We start from the raw sequence: 14,558 nt of genomic DNA, 5'->3' as shown, positions 1-14,558 counted from the left end.
AACAACCGCCATCTTACGCCGTTGGGTACACTTTCCGACAATTGCTGAGAATCGAAAGATACGCTAGAAGTGCTTAGGTTTTTTTGTACTTTTTTTTAATCAGTTTTCTCCATTTTCTTTACACGTTTGATACTTTTGACGTAAATATTTGTATTAATTAGTGATAGTACTTCTTCCTCCGCCAAGTCCGTAATCTACGTTTCTTATCACTCCTCTTTTGTTGACGAAGAGTGAAGGAACTTAGGCCGTCAAGTTGTAGTCTTTTAACACACCGCAATTGACTAAAAGGTTTGCTGCTGGAGATGTCTTAAATTCTACTTTATACCTGTTTTTTCCTTTGTTACCAATGTCGATGATCTCATTGTTATATTTGAACTTTGTTTGGCTTATAATTCTACCCAGTTTCATTTCACGCATTTTGCCCACATTTTGGTCAAGGCTTAAGATAGTTCGTGTAACAGTGATCATCTATTGTGAACCTTTAGGGTATATTTTTCTTCTTCTACGTGCTTTATATGTCGTATTATAAAACTGCCAATGTGCATCATCAGTTCTTTTTTGCTTTAGGATTTACAATATAAGTTATGTTTCACATCAATTCTTCATTGTTTGTTTCCGGGGGTCTTCCTCCGGATCCCGGACATTCATGAAAGTTTAGATAAATAAATATAATAAATAACATGTTAATAATTTAAATAAAATAAATAATATAAGTAGAATTTTTATGAATCGATAAAATATAATAAATATAATTCCACTAGTTTTCGTAGTCCGCTTGACCAATTAATATCTTTCAATTAATTAAAGTTTTTAGTTGAGATAAAAAAAATTCAAAAAAAGGTGGGGTTGAGATGGGAAGTTAGTGCCCCTAGTGGATCGAAGTCACGATACCTCAAGTGGTAGAGTAGCGGTGTATCAAGCCGAAGGTCGTGGGTTCGAATCCCGGTAGTGACAGTGATTTTTTTATCTCAACTAAAAACCTTAATTAATTGAAAGAATAAATTTAATTATTCGGAAATCGTGAGATGCGGTCTGGTGTGATGCAGGTTTCAGAAAAACATTTTCTTTGTCGTGCCAACGTTTCAATCTTTATTGAGATCATCTTCAGAGCCTGGACAAACATTGTTTAATTTAACAAATACATGTAGGATGTGGAAAAAAGTAAATTTATACAATGCTTCACTTGTATTTATACAATAAATGTATTTGTTAAATTCAAACAATGCTCGTAAATCCCAGGCCCTGAAGATGATCTCAATAAAGATCGAAACGTTGGCCCGATAAAGAAAGTATTTTTCTGAAACCTCATCACACCAGACCGCATCTCACGATTTCCAAATAATCCACTAATGGTCACTAATGACCAAACATAATAAATACAACAAATAGATCAGAACTCCTTGTACGAACCTGCTCGATGTTTGCATTCGGACAAAAACAAACAAGTTAATCTCGGGCTCCGTCCTCTTCGACGTCTGGGTTACGAAACTCTTATATTTATTTATAATAGGCTTAATAAAATAAATGAAATCATTGTTATTTAAATATAGAAATTATTAACACGATTTCATTTATAACATTTGATTTATTTAAACAAATTAAACGAGATCAGAAATTCATGAGTTTTAATAAAAATTATTAGGGGGACGTCGCTTGCCCGGTTGCTTATAACTATAAGGTAAAGATCCCGGGTTCGAATCCTACATTCAAACATACTTACAAATGGGCTTTCTGTCAAAAATACCGGCACTCCAATATTTCATATAACCTCATGGTAGAAATATTCTCGTAAAAAAACGATACATGTTATTTCTTTCTGAATCAGCAGTGCCAATAATTTCTGTGAGAGAGTAAGAGTGATCTGTTTCGTAGCTGTGACCTTCTTGATGAGTGGGAGGGTGAGTCATAATGAAAACAATGATGTCTCATTTGAATAATTTTCCGGTCGGTTTCTTTTGAATGGAGGCCACATTTCTGAATCAAAGATAAATCGATGGCCGTATGCCGACGACGGCTAGAAAAGCGATTGGATTAAACATCTCAAGACGGTGCTGACGAACTCCGGTGCGATTCAAAAGGAATCGAATTTGAGAGCTTCCCACACCATCCCGGTCGGGAAAACACGTACATTGTTTATTAGAAACCAGAGGATGGAGAAAAGGAGAGTTATAAAGGTTATTGCTTTGGGTTGTAACACACTTGTTATACACTTTTGCTGTACACATTTTTCTTATATTAATCAAAACAGAAACATGAAAACATAATGATCCATTCAATACTATTAACCCGCAATAATATGCAATATTGTATCTTTAAAAAAATTAAAAAGATCCATTTTAAAATTTAAAGAGACGCTGAATCATGAGCCAATACCAAAGATAAAGTGAATGTGACAGAAACTGCCATTTCTGTTCAAAGGAAAATGTGTCAAAAACATTTGATTAAAACCCTGGCTCCATCTCGCGTTGTACTTTGTACAAAAGAATTTGATTATACATAGTTAAAAAAAAAACACGTTGATATAATTCATATTTTCAAGATAAATTTGTTAAAAAACTCAATTCTCTGGCATAATTAGAAAACATATTTTTTGACCATAACCACGCTTTAAAGATTAATTGTGGTGTCAAAAAAAATATTTACATAAACTTAAAACTGTCTTCGTTTGATCAAGGTTCATTCAGAGCTATAATCAAAATTGACGTGCCTACGTCTGTTGGCAGCCCAACAATCACTTCTTAGCAAACAAGGTCCCATTGTTGAGACACTTTCTTACCGCTTCTTTTATATCTTTTCTTGAAAATATTGTAACCACTGGGAAAGAAACAACAAAAACAAACACTTTTTACTTTTACACTCAGTTTAAGCTACACTGGATTGTGAATATAATGTTTTAAATAGGCAAGTTTGTATTGTTCCAAAAAAATCACAAAGGGAGTGAAGCCTTTTTTACCAGCTGAATTATATAATTTATCAAATTTTTCCTCCTTGTACTCCTCGCTCAGTGTATTACTGACACAAATGGTCTTTCGTTTAAATGAGAATCGCCCTATTTAATGTTTCCTGTGGTTCGGAAGAGTTCCCGGAAATTGTCCTTTATGCAACTCATATATGGGGAAAGGGGAGTCTTGATTACGCCTCTGTTTTGTTGCTGCCCTTTGTATTAAGTCAATTCAGAGTCAGTTACGTCTTTGTGATGCTTTGTCATGTGGTCTGCAAGGTGTTGAACAATTGTCGGTTCCTTGATCGTCTCCAATCCTCCTAGTCCGCCTATTATTGCTGAATTTGTCTGTCGGCCGCGTTTTTCTCTAATCCGATACTTTTACTCATAATTTAAAATATTTTTGTCGTTAAGAACTGTAGAAAAAATAGAATTTAAAACGAATATAAATTCTTGATAAAAAGATAGCGTACCTTAAGATCTTGCTCTATGTTAAATTTAATTTTTTTCGTTAATTTTTTATTCGTAAATAACTTTTTGTTACTTTTTAAATGTATTTTGGTAATTGGACCTTCACACCGAACACACATTCTCCGACAGCTGCCCCAGGTCCATACCTAACGGGGGTTCACCTACCCCGTTATACGGTTGGGTTGCTAGTAGTCCCCTTAAGCCAGATGCTCAGACATTCGTCCATACCGACCTACACACAATAATAATAATCTAGTCTAAGTAATATAATAATTATAAACTAGTAGTAACTAGTAATAGTAGTAACTATTATAAAATATTCCGCCATCGACCCTAAATACCCACACTGTAGGATAGGGGATGGTGACGCTGTATTTCACCATCAGCCCCTCACTACTAATAGAAATAGTATGGTTAATTACCAGCCACTCCCTGGAAATAATAGTAAATATTAAGTTCACTAGTTTTCGTGGTCCGCTTGACCAATTAATATCTTTCAATTAGTTAAGGTTTTTAGTTGAGATAAAAAAGTCAGTGTCACGAGCGGGATTCGAACCCACGATCTTCGGTTAGATACGCCGCTGCTCTACCACTTGAGTTATCGTGACCTCGATCCACTCGGACACTTAACTTCCCATTTCAACCCCACCTTTTGAATTTTCCCTCCTTTTTGCCATTTTTCAAATATCGTGTAATCTATTTGATTCTCGGCGACAATTGAAATGACCACGGAGAGCTTTAGTGCAGGTATACTTAATTTTTACTTATTAAATTAAGAATATATATATTCTTTTTATCATTATTTATTTTTGTAAAAATCTTACAAATTATCTTTGGTTTTTTAAACTTTTTCCTGTACTTTCTTTGTTGTCTTTCCTTATGTGAAATCTATGATGTATTATAATTTGTTAAAATCGGGACTAAGAAACAAACATTTCTATTTTGTACATTGCTCAATTGTTTTGTTAGGTGATAAAGGTGAAAACATAAAACTTTCTGGAACCAACCTGTTAAATTATAAATTTATACAAAATTTTTGGATCTATTCATTATTTTGACAATTAACATTATTTTACTATTATTATCATTGTTATATTACTTGTAATTCATTATATATCGTTTTCCGATTAACCAAATAACATCTTTCAATTAATTAATCTTTATCTTTCAATTAATTAAGACTTTTAGTTGAGATAAAAAAGTCAGTGTCACGAGCGGGATTCGAACCCACGATCTTCGGCTAGATAGCCGCTGCTTTACCACTTGAGCTATCGTGACTTCGATCCACTCGGATACTAACCTCCCATCTCAACCTCACCTTCAAAAAATACCATGGTCACAACCGCAATAAAACTTTATCTAATTAATTTGATTATAATTTTAACTTGATTAAAATATTAATATTCATTAAGATTCGAGATAAATTAAGAACCATTATTGTAGCTATTTTACATTTAAAATTATTATATTAAAATTATTACAAAAAAGAAATTTTACAATACCACCACTTATTATATTTTTCATAATTAAAAAAAATATTATTTAAAAACTAATTTAAATTTTATTTTTTGCTCGATTTTTCACACAATCGGAATAGGATTTGATAAAACTCAATTAGAATTATAAAGTTTTTTAATCAATATTTTGCAATCTAATTTAGAAGTGATTAACAATAGATGTAATTTTTTAATACTGGTTTGAAAAACAATTAAGAGAGTGGGAATCAACGAAATCGTCGAATCAAGTCGCAATAGTACCGAATTATCTAGTAAGATTCAAAAGATATGAAAATAATAGAGCCATATCTAATATTACTTCCCATATAGCCAGGATAGTAGATGATTTAACACTAGTCGTTAATGTAAAAAAATTATTTTATGGGGAAAAGCTCATTACTGAAAGGGTTTAGATTAAATTGGCTTGTTTTAGACAAACGAACCAGCAGAAATATTTGTCATATCTGAATTGTAAAAATGTTTATAGCTTATTTCCGTTTATCACGCAATCCTTGAGATATAAAAATAATTTAATTATTGAATGTTTGTTGTGTTTTTATTATTGTACTAGATATATTGTTCTAACTATTTATTTAAATATATAACTCATTACTGACCATTGATTACTGATCTGTATAAGCGTAAATTTGGACATAAATTGCGTTTACATGTGCGTTTAGAAATATACACACATGTGCAGAGTTGAGCTTATCATTTCTCGCAGTCTACCGGCAAAATTCTAGTTTTTGTAATTTACAATAAATTACCGGGGCCTCGAGATTCCCCACCTGGGGTGTTGGTATTACCGGATCAAACCTCGGTCATATCCGTCCACCCACCGTGGTTGGGCTCCTAGGTCTTTCAACAGCTAGGTCATTTCAGACGCAATCACATTAGCTATTAAACCCAAACCCGCTTACACTCTCACTCACTCTTAAATATATTATTTCATATTTATATACACATTGTCTCAGGGCAGTGGAGAACTCAATATTTCTCCACCCCCTTTTACACTTATTTTTTAACTAACCTAATTGTGTGTCATTGGAGTATTCAATATTTCACCATTGGCCCTGTCATATGACACATATACTCTAATAACTCACTACAACACGTAAAAAACACAAAACTATCTTTACTGTATACAATAAACAACCGTCTTATCCTCCAAAAATCGCACAAAGGGATCATCATCCCTGCTAAAGCACAATTCTCATCCTACGGTGTATCCTAGGTGGTATCCTACGCGCTCTTGGTATCGAGCCAAAGAATTGCACCCTTCAATTAGGTGGGACATATCGGGCTTTCTCTGCATGCCGTACATATGCAAGCTTTGGCCCAAAATTAAGTCCGTGTGTCAACCTCGCCTGTCCTATTCTTAATCGGGTGAGGATGACAGATCTTCCAAGGGCCACTTATCGACAGAGCTCTTGATACGTGAAAGATTCTCCGCCGATCTGGCCAACTCGCGATGTCATAATTTTTTAATTATGTTTTTAATGTGTTTTTAGCATCAGAGGGCCGGACCGCGGTGGTTACATCCGGAGGTTGATACACCCCGTCCTTAGTCGCCTTTTCCTTACCCTCCAGAACAACCTCAGTTTAGCCGATACACATACAATAACATACGATACAATAACAAAAACGAGAGATTCGATGGAGAACTTGTCAGAAGCAACCGAGTGAGAAAATCAATGCAGACCGTGAAAGCATAGCCACCATCGTCTTAAATCATCTCAAGCGCGTGCCAAATCGCATAAATTTCCACCGTGTTAACGCTCATTGCAGGAACACAAGCAAACAAAAAGAAAAAGACAAAATCTTTGAATTCCAAACATATGCTTCCTCCTCTAAACATTGAGCCCTTCTGCTTATTTATTATCTGATTATACACTGAACAGCGGCAATTATTATCCTACATGTTAGTTTATCATTTGCGTATCAATGTTTATGATAATTCGTAAACATTTATGCTGTGTGTTGAAATGTCGTGCTTTCTCGCTGTAGTTGCGATTTAGTGAGTTCAGGTCAAGTAAATGGATATGAGACATATATGAATTGTTTTACAATAGATTTATCCTTGGAATATTATTATTAATGCAGACTTAGATATAATTCGAGAGAATAGTGGATTTTTGTAACAGTTTGACTGTGATCGGGAAAGCCAATAAAACCAAATTGGACTTCATTTATAGAAAATTGTACCATGCATTATGGAAAAAGTGTCTTTCTAGCATTTTTTGTACATGAATTGTCATACCCCCTTATCTATCATGTTTGCCCGATAAAGTTTCCTCGCATGATGGGTGCAAAAGTTAATTGGCTATCGATTAAAAATTGGATCGTTTCCCCCGTGATTTCGTTGTCAAAGCTTCATATTTCGTTGGTGACGCAGAAAAAGGTCGTTACTCTTGTGTTAAATCGTGTTTTCTCATCTACCATATTCGACGGATATGGCCTTAACATTACAAATTACTCCGGCCAATGCAAAAGTTTGTGAATACGGTTAAATTACACGCTTGACGAGAGAAATGTCATCAATTTAAGCGAACGTGTATAGATGTCGATATTCTCAAAATGTTTGAATAATGATTCGAAAAAAATCCAATATGACTTTATAACTTCGTACATATTTTTCTGGATCGTTGATATTCCGACTTGTTCTTCGTGCTGATACTACGTAGACATCATCATTTTGTTTTGAACAATTTGGAGACTGCCGTATCATTTGCGTTAAAGCCTACGTTTGCGACTCGTATTTTATCGATGGAAAATGCACGATCCATTTCCTAGCACTTATGCTTTGTTATTGTCAGCATTTTGTTGGAATTGTTACTTCTCTCTCTTCATACTGTTTGACTTTCGCAATTAAACTTATGTGAGTAATGCTGTTCAAATATGGAATAATTCATTAAATTAAACTTAAATTAGACTCTGATTTTATGCTTTAACAGTAGAAATATAAAATAAAAATGTAGTCTAACTAACTTAATGCAATCCAAAACGTTTAATAAATTTCATTTAGAAAGCTTTTGTTAGGCGTAAGAATTTAATAAGTCACTGCAGAGTGATAAACTAAAAAAATGAACAATCCTAAATAAATTAAAAAACGTTTTAATCTTCTAGCGAGAGGTGATTTATCGTATGAATGAGTGAAATGCGTTTAAAGGGTGGGTTACGAAAGAAATTAAAATGGAGAGAAAAGTGTAATACCGGATATGACATTTGAAGGTTAATTTTTCAGCAATATGTTACCGGATATTGATTAATCTTCCTCTACGATACTGGATTGGAAAGATTTCATTAAACGCGTTTATTTGTTTCAGCACAGTCGTCCGTCGTCGTTTATTTAAAACTAATTTGGAATTGAATCAATATCGTACGAAATAAGGTTTGTGGTTTAATTTCTAGCAGATTACTTCAGCAGTTTTTTGCATAACAATAAATTTTGTTCACAAGTGGGCAATTGATGATTTATACCTAAAGTTGTCGCCTTGTTAAATCATACATATCATCAAATTCTTCATGGTTCTTAACGATATTTTGCGTAAATTAACATTAACCAAATACAAAACTGACGCCTTTCGAAATAATCGAATTTTTGTTAGATTGATTTTTAATTTTACGAGCACTTTATTGTTGGAATATATTACGTAAAAAAAAGACGAGTTTTCCATGAATTGTTGGCTTTTGAAATAAAGCTGATTACTTTTTCACTTAACAAAGATAAGTTAATGTAAATGCACTTATTTTATTCCTCCTGGATTTTAATTTATTAAATGACCTTAATACTAACAAGCCATTTAATTTAACATAATAATAACATTTAAATAATAAACAATTTAATTTAACTTACAAATAAATAATAAATTGGTATAAATTTTTAAGGATTCTAAACGAAATTCCAGGATTATGCAAAGCAAAATAGAAGGCCATAAAAATATAAAAACTGGAACAAAAAATTGCTTGTTTTATCGTTATATAATTCTACGGTAGAATTGTTTATTGTTAGAATGTTTCTAAGTTGGTAACAATTATTACGATGAAAACAAATTAGTCCGTGGAGACGGAACTTTTGAAATCACGTTGTGTTACTTACCACGTGAACAAAGAAATTGACTTTTTTTTTCTTTCCTCTTGTAGATAAGTTTATTAAAACCTTCAAATAAAAATAAACTTTTATGTGTTTGCTTAAATTCGTTCTGATTTAAATATCAAGAATTCATAAAAATAAATAAAAAATGAATAATATTAATAAATATAATTAATTAAAATGAGACCTAATGGTGGCGGCGACTCATTACTGTAAGTCCAGGGTTCAAATCCAGTGGCCCGGAATTCTGATCCAACGTACAAACGGGCTTCTTCCCAAAATCACCGGCTCCTAAAATCCTAAGAACAATGGTTAAGTTTCTTTTGTGGTTTCTCATTTAACGTATTATTTTTGCAGTATCTTTTTATGAACGGATTTTCCATGAATTTAGCCATTTTTCCTAAAATCGAATCGACTTGATGAAACCATAAATGAAATATGAAATGATTACCATTTGAAAACAAACCTGTTAATTTGTAACCCTTTTTTTAAGAAAGTGAAAAAGACCGATATTATTGCAACTTTGAAAAATAGGATATTATGGTTGAAAGACACTGTTTAAATTTTTTTGGTTGAGTAGGTTTTAGGAAAACCAGCGGGACATTAGTACGTGACCAATGTGAATCTGTATATTACAATTATATTACAGTTATATTCAGCGGCGGCCATTGGTTTTGTACCATAACACAAATATCTAAATTAAGTCATAATTCATAATTAATAAAGTTCACTTATTTAAAAAAATCTCTAAACTAATTTAATTATTTTATATTTAAAATTGTTTATCTTCAAAACATTGCGGAGAAAACTGAAAATTTAATTTCCTTCAACCTTCTCTCTATACTTGTGTGCCAGATGTTACACCATTTCAAAGGGTTTAGTTTTAATACTTTTAAAATTCAGCGAGCCGTAGAAGACTGAGGGTTATTACGAGCTGGTTTTAGATTTAAAGTGGAAACTTTAAAGAATTTTGGTTACATTTTCTTAAAGCTTTGTCTTATACTGCTGTAATTTAATTTAGTCATTAGCTAAAACTTTAAATAGGCTTTAGGAACATGCCGGTTCGTCGTGCAGGTTTAACGTAACGATGCGCCGTATTGGCGATTAATAAATCAAGTTTATTTTGATTCTTTGTATTTCTTACCCTACCTTCGCTCGTTCTCACCCTCCCTCTTACTCTCGCTTACTTTCTTTATCTCTCATATTTTTTACGTACGTTTTTATTTACTTTGAGGAGCAAACTCAATATTCAATATACTTGGATTTTGTTAATCCTTTTAAAAAATTTAAAAAAACTTGTTAATATATTCAATAATTGTGTGGAATCAGTGTTCGAATACTGGTGTAACTCATGGTTTTTTAATAACGATTGTGTAGAAGGTATTGCAAAGTGATTTGATTTTACTCGAAGGGAGAAAATCGTTAAGTTTATCAAAATATGTCCTTAGCAAGGCGCTTCCAATATACTACGCCTTCATGACTGTTCGGTCGTTCAGGTTTAGCATTGCAATGCGCCGTATTGGCGATTAATAAATCAAGTTTATTTTGATTCTAGTTGATTTTTTATATGGTTGTTTATGTTGTTCTTCTTAATTTTATGTGTTACTTAATTTTATTTAAGCGCCTTGCTAAGCACAAGTTTTGAAAAATTTTACATTTTTTTCATTTTGAGGATAGCCAAATGAAACTCGCATACAATAATCCCTTAACGCTCGCGGCTTTGACATTTGCGTTTTTCGTTATTCACGTATGAAAAAATGAAGAAAGTTTTGACGTTTGCGGAAGTCCGATTTCTTTATTCGCGGAAAAAAAGAAGATTAGAAAATAGTTCTTAAAACATGGACTAGAGGTTGATTCTAATTGATTCTCAGAAAACTTTTACCTGCTTTCAACGTACTGATCCTTCTTTCTTCTCAGTTCGGTTTATTTTCTCGTGGAAGTTGTGTCGTAAAATAACTCCTCTCCCATAATGGAAAAGCCCTTCTTGACCCTTGGTGAAAGAAAAAAAATTCTGGACATGTTATATTTTTACATTTTTTGCGCAGACAAAACTTTTCTTGAAACCAGGTCAGGGAAATTTTAACCTTGAGGGACCAACTTATTAAAGCAATGGATTTCGACGCATCTTTAAATAGAAATTCTTAAAGAAATTAATTATTCAGCGAAACAGCGAACAATTAATAGTTCTTTCTTTCTGTGCACATCAAAAAATTCAAACAATCAAAAAATTAACATGTTCAAATCTGTTATGGCTTATATATGTTTATTTTGAATAAACTGTTGTTTTTTTTGTAAATTCTGAATTGTATCTCAATTTTTGGCGTTATGGAACATAACCCTCCTTATAAGATAGGAAAATAGACTCAACATTCGCGGATTTACCTTTGACGGCAGGTTTCTGGAACCAAACACCCGCGAATGTCAAAGGATTACTGTATTTGCATATTTTCTCCATGTCACGAAAAAAACTTGAATCATACCTACGTTTTTGGACTATGAATTCGTAAAATGAACCGACATAACTACCCATGTAATGACAGTTTAAACGAATTCATTCAAGTTCGAAAAATTGCACATTTTATATATATAATAATTCTACTGCTCAAAAAACTTGAGAACAGTTACAAGTCAGTTATCTTACTCGGCCAGTTATTTATTCCAGCAATCTCATACTCGCTTTTTGCCTAAGTAAAATGGTAATAATTTTTTTTCTGTATTCAGGCCTGAAATATGGAAGATGGACAATTACATTATAAATAATAAAATCAAATAATAAAACTAAATGTTTTTTTATATGTATACCTTTAGTATTAATTGTTTTTCTTTTTTACCAAATTAATCTTATGTTATTATTTGGCAAGCTTGGTTATGGAAGTTTCTCGAGTGTGCAGGAAATGCAGGAATGGTTCAAACAAAATTAACGACAGCTCAATATTTTTAACTTGCAATTAATTAAGATTTTTAGTTGAGATAAAAAGTCAGTGACACGAGCGGGATTCGAACCCACGATCTTCGGCTAGATACGCGGCTGCTCTACCACTTGTGCTATCGTGGCTTCGATCAACTCGGACACTAACTGCCCATACAACCCCACCTTTTGAATTTTCTCTCCTTTTTGCCATTTTTCAATTTTTAGTTTTTATCTCAACTAAAAACCTTTATAAATTAAAAGATATTAAGTGATCGAGCGGACCACGAAAACTACTGAATTTTTAAGTTGAAGTCGTTTCTTGATCTCACGAGCGGTTCAATGCCGATTACGGTGTACATTCACACCAATGAAACGTTCATCTCTCTGAAATATGACATGATTGCGACCTGATCTACGCCTACCAGCAGTATCTTTGTAGCGATGGAAGATCCTTCGAACCGTGGTTCTGGGAATGTTTTGCACTCTGGCCCCATACGCTTGACTTTTTACATTTTCTATCAATGCTATGGTTCTAGCCAAATCTATATCACTTATCACCATCACTAAACAAATTTGAAACTTAAAAATGGTATAATTAAAAAAAAATCAAACCATTAAAAAGGTAGAAATAAGCTTTACAGAAAAAACAACAAAAAAGGGATCGACTATTCAAAAATTTATTTACAAAATCCAATTGTAAAAGTGGGCGATTTTAACTGCGTTTTAGTTACCTTTAATCTTTTAAATCGGACCAAATAATGTTGTAAGATACTCAATGAAGGATGCTCTGAGAGATAATTAAAATTATTATGATCGAGATGGTCCGATCGGGAGGATAGAACGCTTTCGTCGAGTCCGCAAGTTACCCTCCAGGCACGACTAGAAGATTCACAGAGTACCTGTCTAGTAAAAGTCAAACATAATTGTTCTATTAATAGTTGTCAGTAGTTAAATTTACAGCTTGACTGTTCCGACAGCGCGGTGGGAAAGACCAACATTTCGGCAATATTCTCAAGTCGTTCGGATTTAGCATTGTTTTTACCTCCAGCAGAATGTTATTTATCCATTTAAATTCTAAGTTTTAGAAGTTTAACTTAATAATAGTCAAAAAAGCAATTTATGCTAGACAAAACGTTAATGATATAGATATTAGTATTGAACGTGATAGTAATGATAATTAAATGATATTCGTTCAATTTGCATTTTATTAAGTCGATAGTCAATAAGAAATTGTCATGCACACACCTGTTAATGTAAACGCAAGTCTTGGCAAACATGAGGAACCACAAATCCATAAAAGGTGGCCCATTGAAGAGGACGGCGAACGAATTGTACACTAGCATCCCTCTGTACGGCAGCCAGAGTACAGCAAAAACTACAACGACGACAAACAGCATCTTAACCACCTAAAACACCAAAGAAAAACATCAATGTTCTTACCTTAACTGATAAACTAAAAAATTAATTTATGTGCTCTGGCATTACAAGATTAATAAAATTTAACATTCATTCATATATGTTCAGCTAAGTATTGCTACAAAAATGAGAACGAAATAAAGAAATTGTGCCAATATATTAATTTTTGTTTCAACATGCATTCTTTTTGTGGCTCTAGTATTCGATTTACTTTTTCGTATAGTTCTGTGTAATCATTATAAAACTTTCACTTATACTTTTATTATACATAGAAATAAACCTGATATTGTTACACATATCGTAACAAATAATTTTATGTTTTTATGTTTAAGTTTAGTAAAATTTAAGGATGATGTGTTTATTTTGTTTATCAGTGTATTTTAAATATTAATGAAAAATTGGTTAATTGGTTATTGATTGGGTGATGTCCCTGAAAATCATCCTATGTATTTTAATATTTTTAGTGCAAATCATGCGGCATATTTGATGATTTTTAATGCATATGAATCCACGCTCTGGTTATCCTCAATCCAAAAAATTTGAAATTCCTGTGAATTCATCTGATTGAGTGCAATAATGTTATTACACTTCTAGATGGTGATTAAACAATTTAATGTTTTTTTAAATTTATTTATTTTATTTTTTATTTATTTGTTTTAAATGAGGGTTTGCAACAGCAGAGGTCATATAGACCCTCAGGGTGTTTTTGAAAAAAAAGCCCATTTGTAAGTATGTCGGGTTCGAATTCAGGGCCGCTGGATTCGAACCAGGGACCTTTACCTTACAGTGATGAGCGCCGTGTCAAAGCCTAAACCGTTGCGGCCAACGACGCCCCGCTTAAAAACTTAATATAAACTTAAATTGAAAAGACTTTAAAATAATTACTTGGTTCTTGAAAGCGATTTAAAATTTATGAATAATCTGTTCAGACATATTTGATTTTTTTAAAAATGTAATATGCAAATCGGTGATCTGCATGTCTCTTCTGACTTGAGGGGACATGTTCGGACTGGAAAGAAATGAAAGTGAATTTAGTTTTGCTGAATTTTCGGCTTTTTATTGTGCTAAACCTGATATATTAGCCACGAAATTTTCCATTTTTTCCGTTTTATTTAACTCTAGTCAAAATTTATTCATACAATTAAATAATTCTGCGAGTAGATCTGCGTTATATTCTGCAACAATTTCTTTTAACTGAACCGTTGCGGCCACCGACGACCCCAAATAATT

The 14,558-nt window shown here is 32.8% G+C and overlaps 1 protein-coding gene across 1 annotated transcript in view; it reads right to left on the bottom strand.

The window, feature by feature from the left end:
* LOC106666942 (thyrotropin-releasing hormone receptor-like) overlaps nucleotides 1-13,314 on the bottom strand; it is a 30,468-nt gene extending 17,154 nt beyond the window's left edge. The window contains exon 1 of the mRNA XM_024227735.1: nucleotides 13,158-13,314. Within this exon, the coding sequence (XP_024083503.1) occupies nucleotides 13,158-13,309 (152 nt within the window). The 5' untranslated portion in view covers nucleotides 13,310-13,314. The remainder of the gene's footprint in view (nucleotides 1-13,157) is intronic.
* Between the last annotated feature and the right edge of the window lie 1,244 nt (nucleotides 13,315-14,558).

Source organism: Cimex lectularius, unplaced genomic scaffold, assembly GCF_000648675.2.
Source record: "Cimex lectularius strain Harlan isolate CLEC.00 unplaced genomic scaffold, Clec_2.1 scaffold189, whole genome shotgun sequence".
Taxonomy (NCBI): Eukaryota; Metazoa; Arthropoda; class Insecta; order Hemiptera; family Cimicidae; genus Cimex; species Cimex lectularius.
This window is presented reverse-complemented; position numbering and strand designations above follow the sequence as displayed.